At 37.2% G+C, this 20,237-nt stretch overlaps 1 protein-coding gene across 1 annotated transcript in view; it reads left to right on the forward strand.

The window, feature by feature from the left end:
• The window catches only part of COBLL1 (cordon-bleu WH2 repeat protein like 1), a gene marked incomplete at its 5' end in the record, with an annotated part of 79,884 nt that extends 65,500 nt beyond the window's left edge, over positions 1 to 14,384 (forward strand). The window contains 5 exons of the mRNA XM_082285407.1: positions 3,602 to 3,860; positions 6,358 to 6,443; positions 7,791 to 9,403; positions 10,033 to 10,215; positions 12,937 to 14,384. Of these exons, the coding sequence (XP_082141533.1) occupies positions 3,602 to 3,860; positions 6,358 to 6,443; positions 7,791 to 9,403; positions 10,033 to 10,215; positions 12,937 to 13,023 (2,228 nt within the window). The 3' untranslated portion in view covers positions 13,024 to 14,384. The remainder of the gene's footprint in view (positions 1 to 3,601; positions 3,861 to 6,357; positions 6,444 to 7,790; positions 9,404 to 10,032; positions 10,216 to 12,936) is intronic.
• Between the last annotated feature and the right edge of the window lie 5,853 nt (positions 14,385 to 20,237).

The following is a 20,237-nucleotide window of genomic DNA, read 5'->3' on the forward strand; positions in this document are numbered from 1 at the left end:
AATGGGTCTAAGATGAGTGAGGTTATCATACTGGGATTTTAAATCAAGTTTTTCTTGTTTTCTTGTACTTGTTTTTATCTTAAAATTGTTGATCCGTGCTATAATTTTTGCCTTTCCCATCACTGTAACGTCCAAGTGCTGTGTAGGTAAACAGCCCTGAACTTCAAAGAAATGGCTTGTTTGTTTTTCGATAGATTTAGAAGCTTCTGGTTGAGGCATTTGAGTTCTGTAATTAAATACTTTAATTTAAGCTGTAATGGAAAGAAATAGAGAAAAGTAATCACCTTCACTGGGCTGAGGGCAGTCTATATTGAGTCCTTGGATTTACCTCTTCAGTTAGTGACAATCTTCAATCTCTAGTTCTCGTGTCTTCATGCAGTGTCCTTTGCTGAAGACTTGATGTAGTGCAGTTTTTTAAAATGTACATACAAGTCACATAGCACAGCTTCATTGCCTCTTTTTTTTCCTCATGGGATACTGCTGCTCTCTGGTGGCATCTCTGAAACTGTCATGAGGCCTGTGTATAAAGGGTCCTTTCAGCAAAGCCTGTTGTGCTGTGAGAACCAATATTAACCTGCAGCAAAATCACATGCAGTACACTTGTCCTATTCCTAGTCTGAAAATTACCACATTTGGCAACTGTTTTAAATGGATGGAATAGTTCAGTATATCTTTAATTGCAAAGTGGGACATAATTTTAACTCTACGAAAACCCCAGAGTTCCATCCATTTGGTTTAATACTGCTTTGATTGTTGGGCATCTGGGAAGCATTGTGAGTTTTTGTCCAGCTATGACTGGCATTCCATAGTAGTTCTGTTATGCAGTGCTACTTCAGCAAATGAGCAAAATAACCTAAGCTGCAAGTACAGCATTACCTTTTGCCCTAGAATGAACCACTGCAAGTATTCAATTTGGTGTCTGTTAACTGTGCTCTACTTAGACACACATACATTGAGTGGAGCTTTATAGTATGGAATAGGCAACATTTCTCTTGTGAAATGACAGTTTTCCCATGGTGTAAAAACAGTCTTACTTTGACAAAGGGAGTTTGAAGGCACACATCTACTAGAATAAGCATTGACAAAGAATTAATGTGAACATTTAGGATTATAAGCAGCAATTCACTTTATCATTTATGATTTTTGTTCACCTTTCCAAAATTTAATTAATGCTTAGTCTTTATTTTTCTAGGGAAGAGGGTAAAACAGTGTTCAAAACAAATTTTGAAATTAGAGATGTTTAAAAAACTTCCCATCAAACAAATCTATATAATCCTATTGGTTACAGTATTTCTTAAGCACCTTGTTAAGGGCTGTAGAGTCAGGAGCAGATTTGCATGATGTAGTCAGGCTTTTTGGCTCTGGTGCTTATGAGCATAAGAGCTCACAGAGCAGCACCAGCCTGTTCTCTGCTGGGCAAAGGGTATTCTTACTGCTGAAAGGAGAGTCGCAGTTGGTATGTCAGTCATCAGGTGTGTGTATATATATCTATATCTATTTATATATATCTATCTTCACAGTGGCACACTGTAGATTCTAACAATGTTGGTTTAGGGCTACTTAAAACCCAGTGACTAAAGTTCTGAGAGAATAAATTATATGCAGGTAGAAATCCAATTTATGTTACATCTGGAACTACAGATAGGGTGTATAAGCAGTAAGGCAACAGTATGTAGCCAGTATTGCTGTAAGTTCTTCCTAGCAGTATGTTGCACGTAAAAGCTATAGACTGAGGGTTTGGAAACAAATCAGAATCTGACCTGTTCCCCTAGGGAGTTAACTGCATGATGTAAGTGAAGGACAGTTGTTAAATGTTGTTTGTTTTCAAAAGTATTCAGACTTTTTTCTGCTACAGCAGTGATGGCCCAGGTCTGGAATGAGACCCAGTAACAGATGAAAACCCACTAGCAAGCAAAGCTGATCTTATGCTGACAAATGAGATAGAGCATTTTTTTAAGAAGTGTGAGGGCTGTTTTTGTTTGGTATTATCCATTTGTAGGTCTGGTTAGTCCACCCCAATGCTTGGAAGTGTTTCTAGCACAGCAAAGAACAGACTTTCATGTAGCAGGAATGTCAGGAATGTCTCCTACCAACCCAAGCTAAGTTTCCATCCCAGGAGTAGAGATGTAACTCAGCCTTTGTTACACTCCTCTCCAGAGGAAAAGCAGCAGAGAAATGACAGCAGTGCCTGGGCATAAAACTGTAACAGCTCCAGAATGCTTCCATTTATCTTGTCAAAAGTTCTGGCTGTTTTTTGTTGTATAATTCAGTATTCAGACTGAAAAATCTGGCTTTGTTCCTGTGGCTGGTAATGGCTCAGGCCCATGGTGTAATAGGTCTCACCAGTGAAGGAGGCAATGTTCTTGAGAGCCAGTTATGGGCTGTGGGATAGTCTTGACCGGTTTAATGTTTGCTCACATTTTGTTATGCTTTGTTTGTGCATTTTGACATATATATTTAACTTCTCACACATAATGATACTGCCATTACTAAAATGATCTCTATTGTAAACATCAAAGTTTCTGTTCTGTACTGAGCCTTTCTCCAATACATACATTCTCTTACTACTTTTCTCTAACAGTGTACTTCTCTAGAAGTACTGGAAGCATTGTAGGATACCAATTGCTAAAAAAAAGTCAGTCTAAGATTTTTTTTTCTTTTTTTTTGTACTCTGGGATCTGTGACTTTCCAGTATTCCTTACTTTTGCTTTCTTTGTTGACTTTGTTGACTTTTACTCTTGGAAATTTACTGCTACTACTTAGAAAGACTGCAACCTAATTTTCCAAGTGCAAGGCTTGTTCCTAATAGGTATCAGCGCACCCAAATCTGATGGGAGTACCCTGGTCAGGTGTATTTATTAGTTCAACTTCAAGTACACTGATTTATCTTTGTCCTAATCCAGCAACCCAACCTTTTAGTTTAACTATGCTCTGGTTGCAAATGTCAGTATTTTTATGGATTAGCACTTTTCTATGAACTTTATTTTTCTACTGTAACATGAGGCACTGCACAAGACACTTTAATAAACTTAGGATGGTTATGGGAAATTTTTGCTAACGGTGATGAAACTTGTTCAGACCACAGGCAAAATTGACATTTGGGTCGCTCTTTAGTTCTTTAACATTCCTGCTCTGATATAGAGGAGCTGTGCATTTTAAAACCCACTGGAAAGCTAATGGAAGTACAAGAAGTCTGGGTAAAAGAAACTGTCTACCTCCATGAAATTAGGGGTTATGAGATAGATCAAAATATATTTAACAATCTTAATCCAGTACTTGGGTTAAACATGGAAAATGTTTTAAAGTAGGTACAGATACAGAACCAGGTGGACAGTAGCATGGTCATGACCATATTCTTGTGTCAGAAGAGAGAATTGAAAAGAACTAGAGAATGCTGTGAAGTCTGGATGGATCTCTTTTTATTTTTTTTTTTTAATTTACCTGAACTATGAAAAAAGTCAGTTTTCCTTCTTCAAACTACTTAGGCTGCCTTCAGCAGTCCCTTTTTATCTACAACCTGCATTGAGAGCTGTGGTTTGGTTTGGGTTTTGTTGGGTTTGGGGGTATTTTCACTTTTTTTTGCTTTCCTTTGTGAGTGTAGATGTAAGGAGCTCAGAATACAACCTGGAAGGAATTGATGAAAGGGAAGAGATAAGTGTGCAACAGGGAGAGGAAAGTGAAAGTACCAATACCTCTCCCAGGATAGGAGAGGTTGCTGCAGCCTTCAGCTCTGCTGAGATACCACTGGAAAATGACAAAAATGATCCTGCTTCATCAGCTCCCGTTCCTGGCAGTGTTTCCGTAGACAACTCGCAAAGCTTCAAGGAAGAAAAACAAGAAAATATGAGCACAGATGGCAAGTAAGTACGTTTTGTGACAAAGAAAGGAGCATTGGGGAGACAATGGGGGAGGCAAATAAAATGCAGAGTGCTGTTTCATTGTGAAGTACAAAATAGAGAATTGTGAGAGAGGAATGAGCTTTAATATGCTTAGCTTTCATTGTAGCACTCTTCTGTGCACAGTAATTCATGGAGCTTTTCAGCAGAAATGACAATGAAGTGTTCTGCAGTCTATTCTGTTTAATCTTCCCTTTCCTTACTATTCAAACAGCTGGAGCCCAGAAAAGCTGAACCCAGCTCTAAAATGCCCAGTGTATTTACTAGAGCAGCGTGCTGCAAAAAGTTTGGCTTGATTAGGTAAATAAAAGTATATAAATTTATTCTTACAGATGGGGAAAAATGGATACATCAGCCATTTCTGGGTTTTTGGGCATGATTCTTACTGCTTGCATATTCGTTTTGGCTTTAATTTTTATTTTTTCTTTTCCTTATGTGTGGTCTTGACCTGTCTCAATCCATTTGCTCTCAGGAAAACAAGTTAATTCAGCTTTTTTAAAGAATAAACACATTAGTTTCCTTAAGCACTCTTTTTCCCTTCTGGTGATGCTGTACCTTTGCCCTTCAGCATGTTTGTTAAACTACCTGACTCAGCAGGTTTCCAACATGAGTTAGTGCCTGCTTGAAATAAATGTTGATTGTCCAGAGAAGTCCCATTGTGTTAATGTAATTCACTATTTCTCTGTTCCCTGGGGCAACTAAGCTGGCTACTGTTCCCAAATTAAATTGAAAGAACTATTTCGATTATTGTACTGAAGCCAAAACGTGTGACTGCCCTAGTAGCCAAGAACTTTCAAGGTAGTAAAGCGACGTTTAACTTGCATTTGAAGGCACCTTTTTGTCAGTCCAAAGTCAGATGTGGCTTTGCAAAAATATTTGATACTCTGTTCTGGCAAATATTGTCCCAGTTTTTCCTCTTTGGGGATCTAATAAATTGTCTTGAATTTGCAAATTATGAGGCCTGTGTTATTGGGCCAGTTTGCCTGATTGTCAAGGGGATGTTTCTGTCCCCTCCCCCCTGTGAATTGGTAGTAACCTTTCATGTTTTATAATCCTGGTGAGAGTCAGCTAGAATGTACTGCATTCTGGCTTTAGAGTTTGGCAATTGCTTCCTCAAATATCATGGGGATTCCAAAATGAGAAGTAGTGTTTCTCTGACATCATATATCTGGAAAACAAGGTAATTTGAATCTTATATATAAGATCCAGTTACTTTGAGAAGTGTTTTCTTTTTTAATCAAACCAGGGATATATGCAAAATATTCCAGTCAAAACCACTAATTTCAATAATGATACTCTGTGGTGTTTTATGGCTTTTGGGTTTGGTGGGTTTTGATTTGATTTTTTTTTTTAAATTCCTATTAAAAATCTAGTTCAGACTGTTGTTAATAGTTTTAGCTCAGTCCCTCAGCTGTGTTAAAAGGAATGGAGCTAAGTAAGAGTACAGAGTGCAGGACTGAGCTTTAACTTTCTTCCAACAGTAATTTTGAGAGCATATGCTCTCAAAACCATTTGGTGGTTTATTGGACACTTACAGTATGTTTGGGACTACACAGGCAACATGAGCATGGATGGTTATTGAGAAATGTATCATTTTAAATGCTTCAAAGCAGATGTGACAGCTCAAGGCACTGATTCTGAAAACTGATACATTTGATGTGGCAAATTAATTGGAATCTTCATAATGCCAGTATTTCTAACTACATAAAATAAAAATATCTTGAACAAAGTTTGAAGTTGTAATAACTTTCTATAAAGAAATTTTAAATATTTTTGCCTTATTCATTTACCTTCTGAAGCCAAGGACTTAATATCGCCCCCCACCCTCAAAATGATTACTTTTTTATTCAGCATTTTTGCAGTTCTCTTGTCCCCCATGAAATGAGGGAAATAGATATTGTATGTATTTGCAAGATGTTTAGCATGCAAGTAACATGTTGTGTGTGTTTCTTTTCTGTTCTCAAGGTATTTCTTGAAAGGGACTATTTTGCGAAGTCTGTACTGCTCAGTTCGTGTGTTCATACACAGTGTCTCATGGCAGCTTGTTGTGTATCATGCTAGGGACAAAGTCAGGGACACATTTTAGATGGAGGGGTGTCAGAACACTTTATATAAAGTGAAAAACCATTGTGGCTTCATTGGAATGGAGTTGTTATTGGAAAGTGGCTTGTTCAGACTGCACGTGTAAACAAAAGGAGAGGGAAAAGAGAAGGGAAGATGGATCATCTGCTTACACAGAAGCAAGTGGAGCTGCATGTCATTTTGGTAAAATACCATGGCAGCATTTCCTCTTGTTTTTTAAAAAAAAGAAATCTATTCTGTTGAGTATTCCAGTGTTTGGCAGAGCAGTTCTGTTTTGTCCATCTGTGTTTGGAGAATATTGCCAGTTCTCTTGCATCGTTCCTTGTGTTTACTGAAATGAATGATACCAGCATATTTAATGTACTGTTGTGCTTTGCAGAGGACTACAGACTAAGATAAGCAGTGAGGATGCTGGATTTCAAACAGACGGGAAGCTTAAAATTTTAGCTCAAAATAAAATTGATGGTGAGTAGTTCCCACTTGTTAATACTTGAAGCTTGAACTTTTCTATTCCTTTGAAGAAATGGCTATACAGTCAATTCTTGAATTGTTATAATAAGATTATTTTCTTTACACCTTTTCTAGCTCTAGTGTATTTTCTTTGAGATGAAGTGGCAAAAATTGGCTGCAGTTTTGTTTCTTTGGGGTTTGTTTTTAATATACTTTTGTTTTAGCAGTAGTCAAAGCTGCCTCGTGCTGTTGTAGAATGGTTGGGTGGGACAGTGCTGAGGAGGGGGAAAGCTGAACACAAAGGTAATCCTGCCACGTGGGGTGACATGGCTGCCACACCCCTGTGGGGAAGAAGAAGCCATCAGTTGTTCTTTGCTTATGAAATTAGGGTGAGTTTTCTGCATGAAAATACAAATATTTTTAAGCACAAATAAAAGAAAGTGACACACTGATCTGAAACAAAATGACGACATCCTGTGCATCTAATGGGTCATAAATTTTCCTGTGGATTTAGTGACCTGACTGATTTATTTTACTCTTTTCTGACACTGATTTTCAGATTTATATATTAGGCCTTCTATAGTCTTTTATACTCAGTATACCTCTGTTAATAAATCATAACAACACAAGTCCTGTTTATATGTGATATAAATTTTAACTGCCGTTTTGTAGCATACATGAAATGAGGATTTTTTTTCCCTACAGAATACCACTCCAAATGATTATTTCTGAAGAATTTAATTTTTCCCAATATTGTGTTTAAAACAATTTGACTCAAATATTCATGTGTTTGGGATTTGATCACATGCTTAGTCCAGGGGTAGAAAATTGAATTATCAGACCACCTAAAGGGTAGGAAAAATAGGTTTGCCAAATCGCTCTTGTCCATAATGTTTTTCAGTTGTTCCTTGTACAAATACATAAGGCGTAATTGACAAATAAGATTTGTAACATTAAAACTAAAGGACAGAAGCCACAAATGTGTGGAACTAAATAAAACTTGCATCTAACTCGATATTGAATAGTCCTTGAGCTCTTGAGTCACTGATGCCTATATAATGAACTGAAATTCATTAGCACTTTTTAAATTGTTTGAGAATAGTTTTTCCTATTAAGTCGATGCATGGCATCTGTAACCTGTTTATCAAGGAAGAGTACCTGAATCACAATACAATTATTTGGCAATATTAGTCAAATATATTTACATCTTTAAATAGCCTTTAAAAGTGTTAAGGAAAAATTAGCATCAGTGAAAAGCAGTCATTGTTATTAAATACATAGAATGTAATGAGGAAGATTGAATCTTTTTTGGCATTTGATTTGGCATTGGTACTAATTTTGGAACCTTTCTTTAACTTAAAGATCACAGTGATACAAGACTCCTTCCAACAACAGAAGAAGGGAAAAAACTTCAGACAGCTGAAATTAAAACAGTAGATTTTAGAGAAAATAACAAGCTTGAAGTTGACAGACTATCAAACTGCCAGGCATGTGAAAATGACATCTCTGTAAGTCATAGAAATTATCCTCAACTGATTTCAGAAAAGCAAGATGACAAAACAAATCAAACCAGCTTGGACACAGTAAAAACTCAGGATGTTGGAATCCAGACTTTGGATAGCAATTTGGGAAGGACTACACAGAACGAAATTACTGTTCCTCAGGGTGTTGAATCATCCACATTTAGAGAACTAGTCCCTCAACACAACAGAGATAAGAAGAACCCTCTTCTTCAAGTGATGCATGGAATGCATCAAGAGAGTGAAGATACTTCAATAGAACAAAATCTTGAGACACAAGAAGTTACTCATGAAAGAGTAATTCCAATGAAAGACCAGAGTCACATCTGTATAAATGGCAGTAACTTCGCTTCACGAGAAACAACTGCAGAAACTCCAGGTGATTCTCCTGTAAAAGGTCACCCTTTTTATAGACAGGACACCAAACCTAAACCCAAACCTGCTAATGAAATTACAAGGGATTACATACCAAAAATTGGGATGACTACTTATAAAATAGTGCCTCCAAAATTCCTAGAAATGATGAAGAGCTGGGAATCAGAAGTTCCATTAGATCATAAGGAACAAGAGGTATCTACTTTGGAAGACCCCAAAGAATTCATAGTACAAACTGAAATTCCTCATCTGTCAAAAAGTGTGGGTCCTTCACAGGCTGGTTCACGAAATGAAGCTGCAGCAGGAAATGATCTGCTGCAGCGAGTGAATAGCACTTCTGACCATACTGTGACCTCTGGAGCTGAGATTACTACTGAGAGCAACCAGATGGAAAGAGAGTCTTTCAAGCAGTGTGCCCCACTGCTGCTAAGTTTGGATAATACAAATGCTTCTCCTGAGACTCAGGACAAGTCAAATGCATTAAGTCCATTAAGTCCCACAACAAAGCCTAGTTCTTTTTATCTGCAGATGCAACGAAGAGCTTCCGGTCACTATGTGACATCTGCAGTTGCCAGAAGTACAGTTTGTGCTCCTAATTCAATTCAAAATGAAATTAAGAATACAGAGATGGGTAAAAAAATCTCATCACCTGATTTAACTTCTTTGGCTTTACAAAAAACAAGTATTCCCTCTCCTGCAGCAGATCAAGAAAAAGTTGATGATGGAAAAAACACTGAATCTTCCACTTCTCCTGTTAAAAGCAATAAGCTTTTAAGTTTTCCCTCCTGTCCTCCAGCACCATTGAATCTAAGAACACTCAGAACTTTTGCAGTTCCAAAGCCATATTCCAGTTCAAGACCATCCCCTTTTGCTCTTGCTGTCTCATCTGCAGTCAAAAGGTCACAATCATTCAATAAGACGCGTACGATCACTAGCCAGGCACCGAGAGAGGAATTTCCAGTGGAACTCCCCTCTGCCCCTTTGGCAGCTGGATTCTCCTCAGCTACTTCCATGCCTGAAGTGAAAAGCCCTTCCTTACAGACCGTAACAGCGGGGTCACAAAATAGTCTAATGGATAAGGTAAACTTTATTTCTAATACTAATTGACTGTGGATCCACTGCCATCAAGTGCAACCAGTGTAAAGTCTTGTTTCTGAATTGCTCCCTGGTCAGAAAGCTCTGTATTTGTACAGGGAGAATACCCTGTGGTGTCCACCAGTAGCACAGCATTATAATGAAGTACAGGGATACAGGGAATGTTAAAAATGAGAGCAACATCATTCAGATGATCGGAAATAACTTTTCCTGCCATAATTAGCATCCCCTAATTTAAAGAACTGTCAATTAATTAGTTATTCCTCTTGTGTAATACTTATTTTCATGCTTGGAGTGCTTATGATTTGTTCTTTATAGTTCTGTGTATTGATTCCTTAAATTTAATTCTGAGTGGTGTGATCTCTTTGGCTTCAAGTGGTCATGCCACAAGCATGCTTGAATGGAGATATAAAGTTTTGCTGGCGTAATTACGTGAGAGAGAAACTGTGCTATGCTGGAAATGTGGCTGATCTCTGAAGTCTTGAATCAAGCGAACACTAGAATGGCAGCAGTTTGCTATGCAACCTTGTGCCAGGTTGATTCAGATTTCCATTTATAACTAATTCAGATTAAAGGTTTTTGGCTTCTTTTCCTTCCACTTCCTCCCTTTATAGAAAGGCAGCCATGTGAATAGTGAGCAGAAGAGTCAGGCGCAGTCAAGTGCTTCCCCTGACCACCCACGCCCTGTCACTAAGAGACAAACCGCGATGACGCTCCCGCGCGCTGACCCCGAACAGATCCACCAGAGCTTGCTGGCTGCAATCCGCTCTGGAGAAGCTGCTGCCAAATTGAAAAGGGTGAGTTTTCATCATTGCATCCAAAACAAAGAACTCATGGTACTTCCTTCAAAATTACCATACTAATGCCTGATTCTAAAAGCAGTTAGTTTTGGCACAAACTGCTGCCAAGAGGTCTCTTAACAATGGGAAAGGGAGATGGGGAAGAGGGTCAGTTTTGCAGAATAAACTGGTGAATGCACCCACAGAGCTTTGAATGTCTGTATTTTCATACAGTACAAATGTAATCAAAATCTTCTTGAAATGAAATATAAATCTCTAGGTTATCAGTTAAGTATCTTGTCCATAAAGTCTGATTTGTTTGTATTTACATTGTTTGAAATGATACAGTTTTAGAAACCTGCTGAGCAGCTTTGCTCTAGACCTGAAGTGGCTGCAACCTTTTGCAGGCAGATAACACAGTTCTGAAGACTATTTCCTATTTATTAGACTTTATCAGGTCCTTAATCTGTTTGGCATCATAACTAAGATTTTTCTCTATGTTTTGTCAATTATTCTGGAAGGACCGTCTTCCTCTACCCCCTCTGGTTAAAAATTGTCTCTCCTAAAATTAACCTACACATCTCTCATTGTGTAAAACAATGCACATTTCTAAAATCTGTACTGTTTTAAGTTTGCAACCAATCATAGTCTCACAGAGTTTTCCTGACATCATATTAGTATTTTGCATTCTGTTTTGAGGAATAGTTTCTCACTGCAGAAGGTCAAAGAAATTCAGTACTTTTTTGGTTTTTTTCCCTTTTTCACTTGAAAGAAACTTATGTTGTATAGTAGGTGGATACAAGGGACACTTTTGTTTGTTTTATGGAAGTCTTTGATTCCCTCGGGTCAAAATCTCACAGTGAGTGGTCAGATAGTGAAACATTCCATTTCATAGGTTTTTGTTTCACCGTAGCAGTGCAACAGCCTCTCTGAGGCTTGTAGATCTCCCATCCTTTCTACAATGAATAGGAAGACTGAGTTTCCTGGAAAAGTTACAAGCATGCTCAAGTAGGTTTTTGATCTCTAGTCAGTACAAATGGTTTATGATACACTGTAGAATTGCTTCTCACTATATGTCAGTAATCACATTAAAAGCAGGATAAAATTAAGAAAATGCTGTATTGTTCAGAATCCGTTAGAGGCAAAATCTGTTCCACCAGAAATACTGTCTGGATTGTATTTGCATATATATTTTTTTGTCTTCTAATGCATAATTACATTCTGAATAATATGACACTTTACTTACTTATTCCTTTTAATAGAAATGTTTTTAGTGTAGATTTGACCCATGTAGTCTTTATCAGTCTAGGTACAAGAATGACATGGGGAAGAGGAGAGAGATAATGATTGAAATCGGTTTTCTCCTCCCTTTCTCTTCTGTGGGTGGGAGATGTGCTTTGTCAGTAAACTACATGTTGAGACTGGGGTGATGAAAGGGCTGGACTTTTTAAGGAGACATTCTAATAATGAAGAAGCTGTAACCATAAAGAAGAGCAGTCTGCAGCACAGAAACCTGAACCAGGCTTTAAAAAAACCCCTGGAACACAAATAAAATGCAGTGAAGAACTCACTGAAGTTTTGCCAAGCATAAAATTGTACATGCTGTTCTTTGCACTTTCAGAGTGCATATGCTGTGGTACAGGTATGTCTGACAGCAGAAGGAGAATTTTTTTGGCCTACAGCAAATTTAATAAAAACATGGTCTCATTTTATGTTTAACCTGGAGAACTGGCAGTAGTAGGACAGAGAAATGAAGCATTTTGTATCAATAAGTTATTTGCACCCAAAAGTGCTTTTGAGAATTGAGGGGACTTGGAGAATGCATACACCTCATAGCTTCCAGTATCATACTGCAGTCAGGAAAAGGAGTAATAATCTGATCCATTTGAATTATGAGAGATGTCCATCAGGTGCTTGCTTCTCTTTTTACCTCTTAGCCCACACTCTCCCTTCTTGCAGCTCTGAGAGTCATTTAAAAAATATAATCCTGGCACCACTTGCCAAGTTCTTAATTTTTTTCACCCTCTGTTTTACTTAATGTGTTGTGAGTATGCAGTGCTGAGATCTGTGGCCTTTTATGTTGCTGGTCTTTCCTGTTCAATAGGGCCCTCAGTAATTACTAATCTAAAATGGGTCAAGTGAGGTTTCTTTTTAATCATTTTTCTCTTGAGAATGTTTTCATCGTGTTTAGTAAACTGTGTGCTGTGGTATGTGGTTCTCATGGCTGTGGAGCATCTACAGCTCCCATTAACTCTAGTTGGAGCTGTTGGGCTGTGCAGTTCCACTGAAAATCAGGCTTTGGCTATCTGTGCTAAAAGTGTTGGTTTGCTTCTGATAAAAGAAACATTACCATGGTATACAGGAGTGTTAGAAGATTTAGTAAGAAATCAGGTCTATTCAATATTTAATAAAAAGTGTTTGATTTAGTGATATTTTTCAAGTATTTCTTTGCAACCAGGTGTGGAAAAGGGCTAAAAATTATGCATTTTTTGAATAGTTATACATGAAATTTTTTGTCAAGAAAAAATGTGTTTTTAAGTAATGTCTTATGTTTCTTTCCGCTTCTGTAGCATATATGCTTAGTTCAGAAATCATATAGGAAGTCTTCCATTGCAATGAGAAAAGCACTAAATGAAGTAACACTGTGTAACATATTAGAGAGATAAAAATCTGGAAATTTACGTTGACATTTTTTTAATATTTTTTTCTCTTTCTTTTTTTTTCCCTCCCTGCTCCCAGGTTGGTCCTCCATCAAACACCATAGCTGTCAATGGAAGAACCAGGCTTAATCCTTTGTGTTCCGCAGAAGCTAAGGCTAATCCCTAGATATTATACCAAATATTTTGCACTTTACTACTGCTTCATAGGCCAACTTAATACTAACTACAATTTTTGAAAGTGTAAATGCAAGTATATGTTAATATATTTTTGTCAATGGTTATAAGAATTTCAAGCTGGGTCTTTTGATGCCTTGAAAAGATTATTAGAATATGTAAATTATGGTAATATTTTGCCTTTTTCTCTTTATAAAGTTGACTGTGCTGCTAAAATGTTTTAAGACGAGGTGTAGGTGAGCTTTGCTTATGATAGAATGAGAATTGCAGATTCTTGCTTTTAGCCTTCAAGACTGAATAATATGTAGCACTATGCTGAAACTATAGATTGGAAGCAACCTGAAAGTTTTAGCTCAAGTAATTAGTTTTCAATTGTGTATTACTTTAACAGATTGTATGAACCTTAATGTACCACATGCTGCCTCCATATTACTTTATTAAATCAAAATTTTAATTAGTAGAAATCTTATGTCTAAATCTAATGTCTAAAAACGATAGATGGATTTGTTCCTTTAGCTGAGAGTAATTGGGATATGTGGGGTTTTTTGGTTTTTTTTTCTTTTACTCTCCTGTCATTTTTTTCCTGGTAGTGTGCACACACACAAAAAAATCAGGACATAAATTATTGGAAATTTTTGTACTACTCAAAACCTTTTCTTAACAGTAGCACTACATGATGTTTCTCAACTACTCTTTAAATATCTGTATATAGCATTTACCTAGTACTCAGATAAGCAATACTTTTTTGTGAACTAATTATATCTTTAAGTAGTCATCAACACATAGTCACTAATAAAATACAAATTCCAGTTCTGATACTTAATTAAATAGAATATATTTTTTTCACTGGAAGTATAACTAAAAAATGAACTGCTTTGGACTTATTAATATAAAATATTTTAATATTAAAACAGCACTGTAACACAGAAATCATGCTTGTGTCAGAGAGCATCTATTTATAGATTAAGCATTAAATACCAAAATGGGAATATATATTAAAAGAAAGTGTTTCATGTTATATCAATTTTGAGTTTCTTGTCAAGATTATACATTTTGGGGAGGGGATGGAAGTATGATCACAGTCATGATGAAATAGCTACATTATGGATGCATGCAGCAAGTGTTGGGGTATTTGCCATATTAAAATATTTTCTTGCTGGACTTGATTTAAAATTAAGCAACTGTATTTAGTTTCTATTCTTTAACAATATATATATTTTTTACTTTAGAAACATTATGTAACTCAGTTTCAGAAACTGATCTATATGTGCATTTTCAAATTGTTTGCTGCCAGGTTCTTGTGCAATAATCTCAAAGAGGTCTAATTACTTTCCTAGTAAGGAGTCAATTACTGATTTCAAGTTATGGTGTTAACTTAATGCTGAAAGCCTTTAAGGAATGTTTTAGTAAATAAAAATTCATAAAGAGAGCTGATGAACGTTTTTTCATTGCTGTTCTCTCCTGTTTCTCTCCTGTATCTTATTCCCCTGTCAATGTGTGTTACCACTTCCATCTCCTCCTTGTTCTTGCCTCCAATCAAGAGCTCATTCCAAGGGTGGGGGAAGCTCACATCGTAGTTCAGAAGATCTGGTTCAGGGTCTGACTGCGAAAGAAAGTTTCAACTTTCACTTGAAAATAGTAAGATAAAAGATACAGGGGCTTTTCTAGTTTCCAACTGGGGCTTACATTCTAGATTTCACTGTGTCTTGAGGGACAGACTTGAAAATTGTAACTTGCTCCCTGGATTCTAGAGTCTCTGCTCATTGGGATATTTGAAGTCTGTGTTTTAGGCATTCTTATACAACATGCTGATCTGTAACCGCCAGAGAGAGGTTGCACTGTGAAAAGAGTCTCTTCCTTGTACTTTGGGTATGTGGGGGTTACAGGGTTTTTTTCAAACCTTGGTATTCTCTGCCAGGGTGACCAAAGTTATGTCATAAAATTACTTTAATCTCCATCTGTGCTAATACAAATATATACGATGTTTCACTTTTTTCAAATGAATCAACAGAGTCCAATTATTCTTCTTTTGGGGAAAGCTCAAATAATTGTATGTTGTTCTTTTCTTTAGTTTTGACTACAAAACTGTATACTGTCTGTTTCTTAGTCCCATATGTTAAAAATAAACTGCCTTTTCATGTGAACTCCTGAAGGCAAATATTATTTTATGTAACAGAGATTAAACCACCTTGCTTGAATTTTAGGGTTTCTTCTTTGTGTAACTGAACTTGCTTGATAACTAACTGAAATGTCTACACGTGCTATAGTACTGTGAAAGTTTTCAATGAGACTTTGTTACTAGCTGGCAATTTTGTTTAGCAAAATTTTCTCTTTCCCTCTTCTTCCAACGTGTATGTAAGACATTTTTAAATACTGCTATTGTATTTCTAGGGATGCTTTTTTTCTTACACTCTTTTATTAAATTCCACCAGAGAAACTCTTGATGAGCTTGATGTGTTTATTCATTATTCAACCATGTAAACATTTCTGCTCAAGCAACAAGTTAAATGTTTCTAGTAATTGCAAGCCCAAGATAGACAGCAGTAAATTTTTGTTGTGAATGCCTTACATGCAGGGTAAACAGACTTTTTTGAGCCCAAGAATGCTTAGTTTGACAACATGTATCACAGATGTCTTCCAACAGGAGGCAACTAGTTATGCCATACCTCTTATAATCCCCTTGATTTTGCATGGCAGTCAAAATGTTCAGGAATGAAAGGATAGTGAAGTAAATGAAATGGCAATGTAATTGTCCAGATGAAATAGCAGGCCCCAGTGAAGGTGCATTATGACCTACTGGTACAAGTTCTTTGAAGAAGCACCAGGTATCCATGTAGCACCGTGCACAATTCAGACTCCAGGGCTTCATAAGTTAAGGAGGGCTAGCAAAGAAAAGAGAGGTAGGTACTAAAAATGATCTTATTAGTAATTATAGAAGAAATACTTTTTAATTTATTCTGCAGAAGAATAAAATTAAGACTACAGATGTACCTGGAGAAGGGAGCAGTTTTGTTGGGACAGCATCACCAGATAACTTTTGGAAATATTCTTGTAACTAAAGATTGTAAGGCCAAGGTAAGAGCTCTCCTACTTTGCAACTGCAAGATGTTAAACGACTCAGTGTCTCCATTTATGGGGTGTATATTCAGTAATCAGTGCCCTGGTTTTTCCAGCTACGTGTAATTGTAGCATACAACATGATCTCCAAGGAAGACATGAAAATTATGTTGATATGAACCAAGAAGCATGGTATCACACATGACAGCAGCTAATAATTCTAACTTTGTTTATTACAAGTAGCTGTTACCAGCGAAAGCAAACACTTTCAGTTGGAGCTGCTTAGAATCCTATTTTAATAAACAGTTGCTAAAACATTTGAAATACTTCTGTTAAATGGAAACAAGGAAAAAGTGCTGTTGAGCAGTAGGGTGCACATCCTTGAATGCTTGGCCAGACTGCATCCTATGAGGTGTTGGACAACTACAACTAGTTTGAAGACTAAATGTAAATGACTAAGTAGGTGGATTGGTAGCCAAACAAATAGAACTCTTAGCAGAAGGGAACACACATCTTAATTTGTCTGTTTGTGGTAACTGAATGTGAGGCTGAAGTCAGAATGGTGTGTTTGGACCCGAACTGCTGTAATCACAGGCCCCAAACTGTTTGTGGGTGCTGTGAATGATCTGAGGTTCTGAAGATGTGGTGTTCTGTTAGTGCTTGGCTGCTGACAGCACAGCTGAAACATCACTTGTAGACAGATTGCTTATGAAGTCTATTTTGATGATAAAGCTGTAGCAGTATCAGTGGAAATGTTTCACAGCTTTTAATTGAAAAGCATGCCTTCTGTGGGGACTATTTTATACAATCCATTTGAAAATCACAGCTAAGATGGATTTTTTTATTTCTTTAAAATTTCTGATTAGGTAGCTGATTAGGTGAGAGGGAAGGTGTCCTTGTTGAAATGACTTGAAATTTGCAAGTATGGGAAACTGGTTGTTAAAAACTTAAACACTTAGTTTTGTTTGGTCTTCCTTGAAAGAGCTATGTGGCATGGGAACTAACACAAACTCTGCGTCAAGAGTCTATTGCAATATATTGTACATAAAATTGCATTATTTTTTGTCAGCTGCTCCTAGTTATTAGCACAAACACTTTACTTTTGGGTGGGTTTATGTCTTCAAAGAGCATATTTTGAAGGGATGTATAATCTTCTCTTTTTAGTTGTATTAAACCTCACATTCACTAACAGTACAACAGCTAGTGTTCAGGTGAAAGAGATGAACACTTCCCTTCTCACATCCCTCCATCACCCTGGAAAGACCACCAAAACTGTTAATGGCCTAAGTTATTCCTAAATTATTCAAGACAGTTAAGGGAAAAAAACAGTGGGAGGGGGAAGGAGAAGGGATGAGGTAGAGATAAGAGGAATTTTGCTTTACTTGATCTGGATGCTTTTCTTGAGCAGATGTTCCACATTTGCTAATTTAGTAATGGAAGAAAATCTCTTAGCATTGGGAAAAGGAAAAATACATATATCCAAAAAGGACACTAAAAATTTTAGGAAATTTCAACTTAGTAGTAGCATTAGTCGTATTATTTCAGAGTGATTGTGCATGAATGGGCAAGGGCTGTATCACTCCCAACTGAAATAGAACTCTAGGGCCAAAAAGAATCCCTGAGTTTAATTTGAATGTAACTTGGTAATTCCTCTGTGAACTTTCCAAACTTTGAGAACAGTCTTGTGCCACTAACATAGCAGTGTCATTATACACAAATGCCAGTGATGTTTGCTTGTTACCAGTTCGTGATTATATAATGAGTGTTATTTTTAGTAGCTGTTTTGTTGATAGCAGCTGTCCTGTGTGAAGAACAACTGTCTTCTGTTTCAACAAATCTGCTTGGTGATTTCCATGAGTGTCTGGGCATTCCCAAATAATGCTTAAAATGGGAGTTTAGGGGTAGGGTGGAAAGCTAATTCTTAGGTTGACCCTTACTCATTTGAATATTCTCAGAACAACTGGTACAATATCCTTGATGCCCACGTTTTACTGAGAATTGGGTTACTATTAACACAAATAACAAACATGATATGTAAGCTGTTATTGTTAAGACAAGATTAGAGTGTATTCTTCAGAAATTCCTAGTCTTCCACTCTGATAGAATAAATTTTCTTTAGCCTCTTCATCTATTTTATCAGTTGTTCTCACTACTGAGCAGGGCAGACCTTGCTTTGCCTGTTACATTTGATATCATCACAGCCAGAGCAACAAGAACATGCTAAAACACCGTACATCCAAGGAAATCTTCACAAGTGACATAATAGTTAAAGGAACGGGAGTATTAAAGACTGGGCTTGTGTATGTGGTAGTGAGTATCCAAAGGAGTAAAGGAATTGAAGCATCCAGTTGGCTCAGGGCAGAGGGGGAGTTCAGTCCACAGAACTTGCACCTAAAAAAGTTATTTAAAAAAAATCTGGCCAACAGTGGCTGTTTGCAAATACGAGTGTACTCAGTGTGCTAGTGCTGGTGTACATTAACCACTAGAGTACTTAGTAATGGTTAAAATATTTCTAGTTAAAAAAAAATTATTAAACTACAGTTGGACTCAGAATTTAATCATTTTTCCTCAGCTTTGTCTGTCTGCCTGTTTGTTTAATGTCTCTTTTTCCTTTGTTTCCCCCCATGTGATCCTGAGCAAGAAGTAAGGCTACAGTCTAACAGGATATAGTCACACTTAATCTGAAGTGGCAAAGCAAGAAAGAATGAATTTATTTCACATTTGCTTGAGGCTTTATATAGCTGTGATTTATCAACGATACAATAAAAATAATATTTCAAATAGTTAAGCTGATTGCAGTTTTCTAAATTAAATACTTGAACTAAATGGGGAGATGGAATGCAGAAAGAGCTGCAACTGTGCAATTGGTCACCTTTGGTTAAACAGCATGATTAGTCCCATCAGCAGACACTATTCCATTGCTTCAATTGCTAAAAGCTAATTAAGCACTTGCATTCCCCTAACTGAAGTGTATTTGGCCACCTGCAGCTACAAAGTGCACGTACCAAAAAGGAAATCCCTATGTTACAACTGCCAAGCTGCTGCAATTCTAAACTTCAGCACATAAGTGAAACAAGGAGGTGAGGCCAAGGTTGAAGAAGTCGGTTGCGAAAACTTCCTTTTTAAATTGCAGAGGACTGGGAGCAACAGGGGCACCCAGGCAGCTGCACAGGTAGGTGCCTTACAGTCAAGCAGCCACGGTGGCTCTTGAATGGTCAGAAGGCAGCTGAGCTGCTGGTGGCCCCAGCTCTTCCAGCATGTTTTGGCCATCTCCAGAGTGCTGAGGAGAGAAAGATGCCAGAGGCACTGTTTACCTGAGTCTCCCTTTATCAGCTGAGTGGTAGAAAGAGGAGGGCATCCCAGTTTGTGTAGGTGCTGGTAACTGCATGGCACCCCTCTTACACATCTGTGTAAGCTCTACCAGAGCTCTACTGTGAGCTTTCTTAAGAGCTTTAACAGAAGCTACCATGAGACACAGGCACAAGTTCTACGTATGAAGTTCACCTAGGGCTTGGCCCATCAGGAAAAGGAGCCCTGAGAGAGGGAGGTGGGCTGCAAGGCTCTACCTGAAAATGGTGAGTTTAATTTTTTTTGTTATTCAAACTGTGTCTGGTATGGTGTTCTTTTAAAGAAAATTTCCAAAGTAAAAAAAAAAAAATTTTACTCTGTCAGGTGTGCTTGGAAGTTCAATAGACCTAAAAGGTGTAGTCTTTGGTGCCAACTGAAGATAAAAGGCTGAAAAGGTGTCAGGAAGGGTCTGCTAGACCATATTTTCAGGAAAAGGAAGTAGGTGTGTCTTGTGTAACTATTACATTACTTCAAAAACATAGTTTGGAGGTGATGTGAAATGTGAATTGCCTGATCATCAGTGGGAAAAACAACATAAGCGGGAATCAAACAAATCTCCAAGTGAAAAATAAAGGACTTAAAAGCAGAAGATATTTTAGATTGAGTTCTGACTCTTTAGATTGCTTATCTAATAGTGGAAGGCAATTTGGGTGAGAGAATAAAACAAGAATTATAAGACCTTTAGAAACCATGTCAAGAAAGATTAAAGGAATGGGGCTGCTTTAGTTAAAAATGGAAAACTGATCAGCATGACATAACCATGTATCAACACAAAAGTTGCTACATGAATACAAGTGATTA

The sequence above is a fragment of the Coloeus monedula genome (assembly GCF_965178545.1).
Source record: "Coloeus monedula genome assembly, chromosome: 7".
Taxonomy (NCBI): Eukaryota; Metazoa; Chordata; class Aves; order Passeriformes; family Corvidae; genus Coloeus; species Coloeus monedula.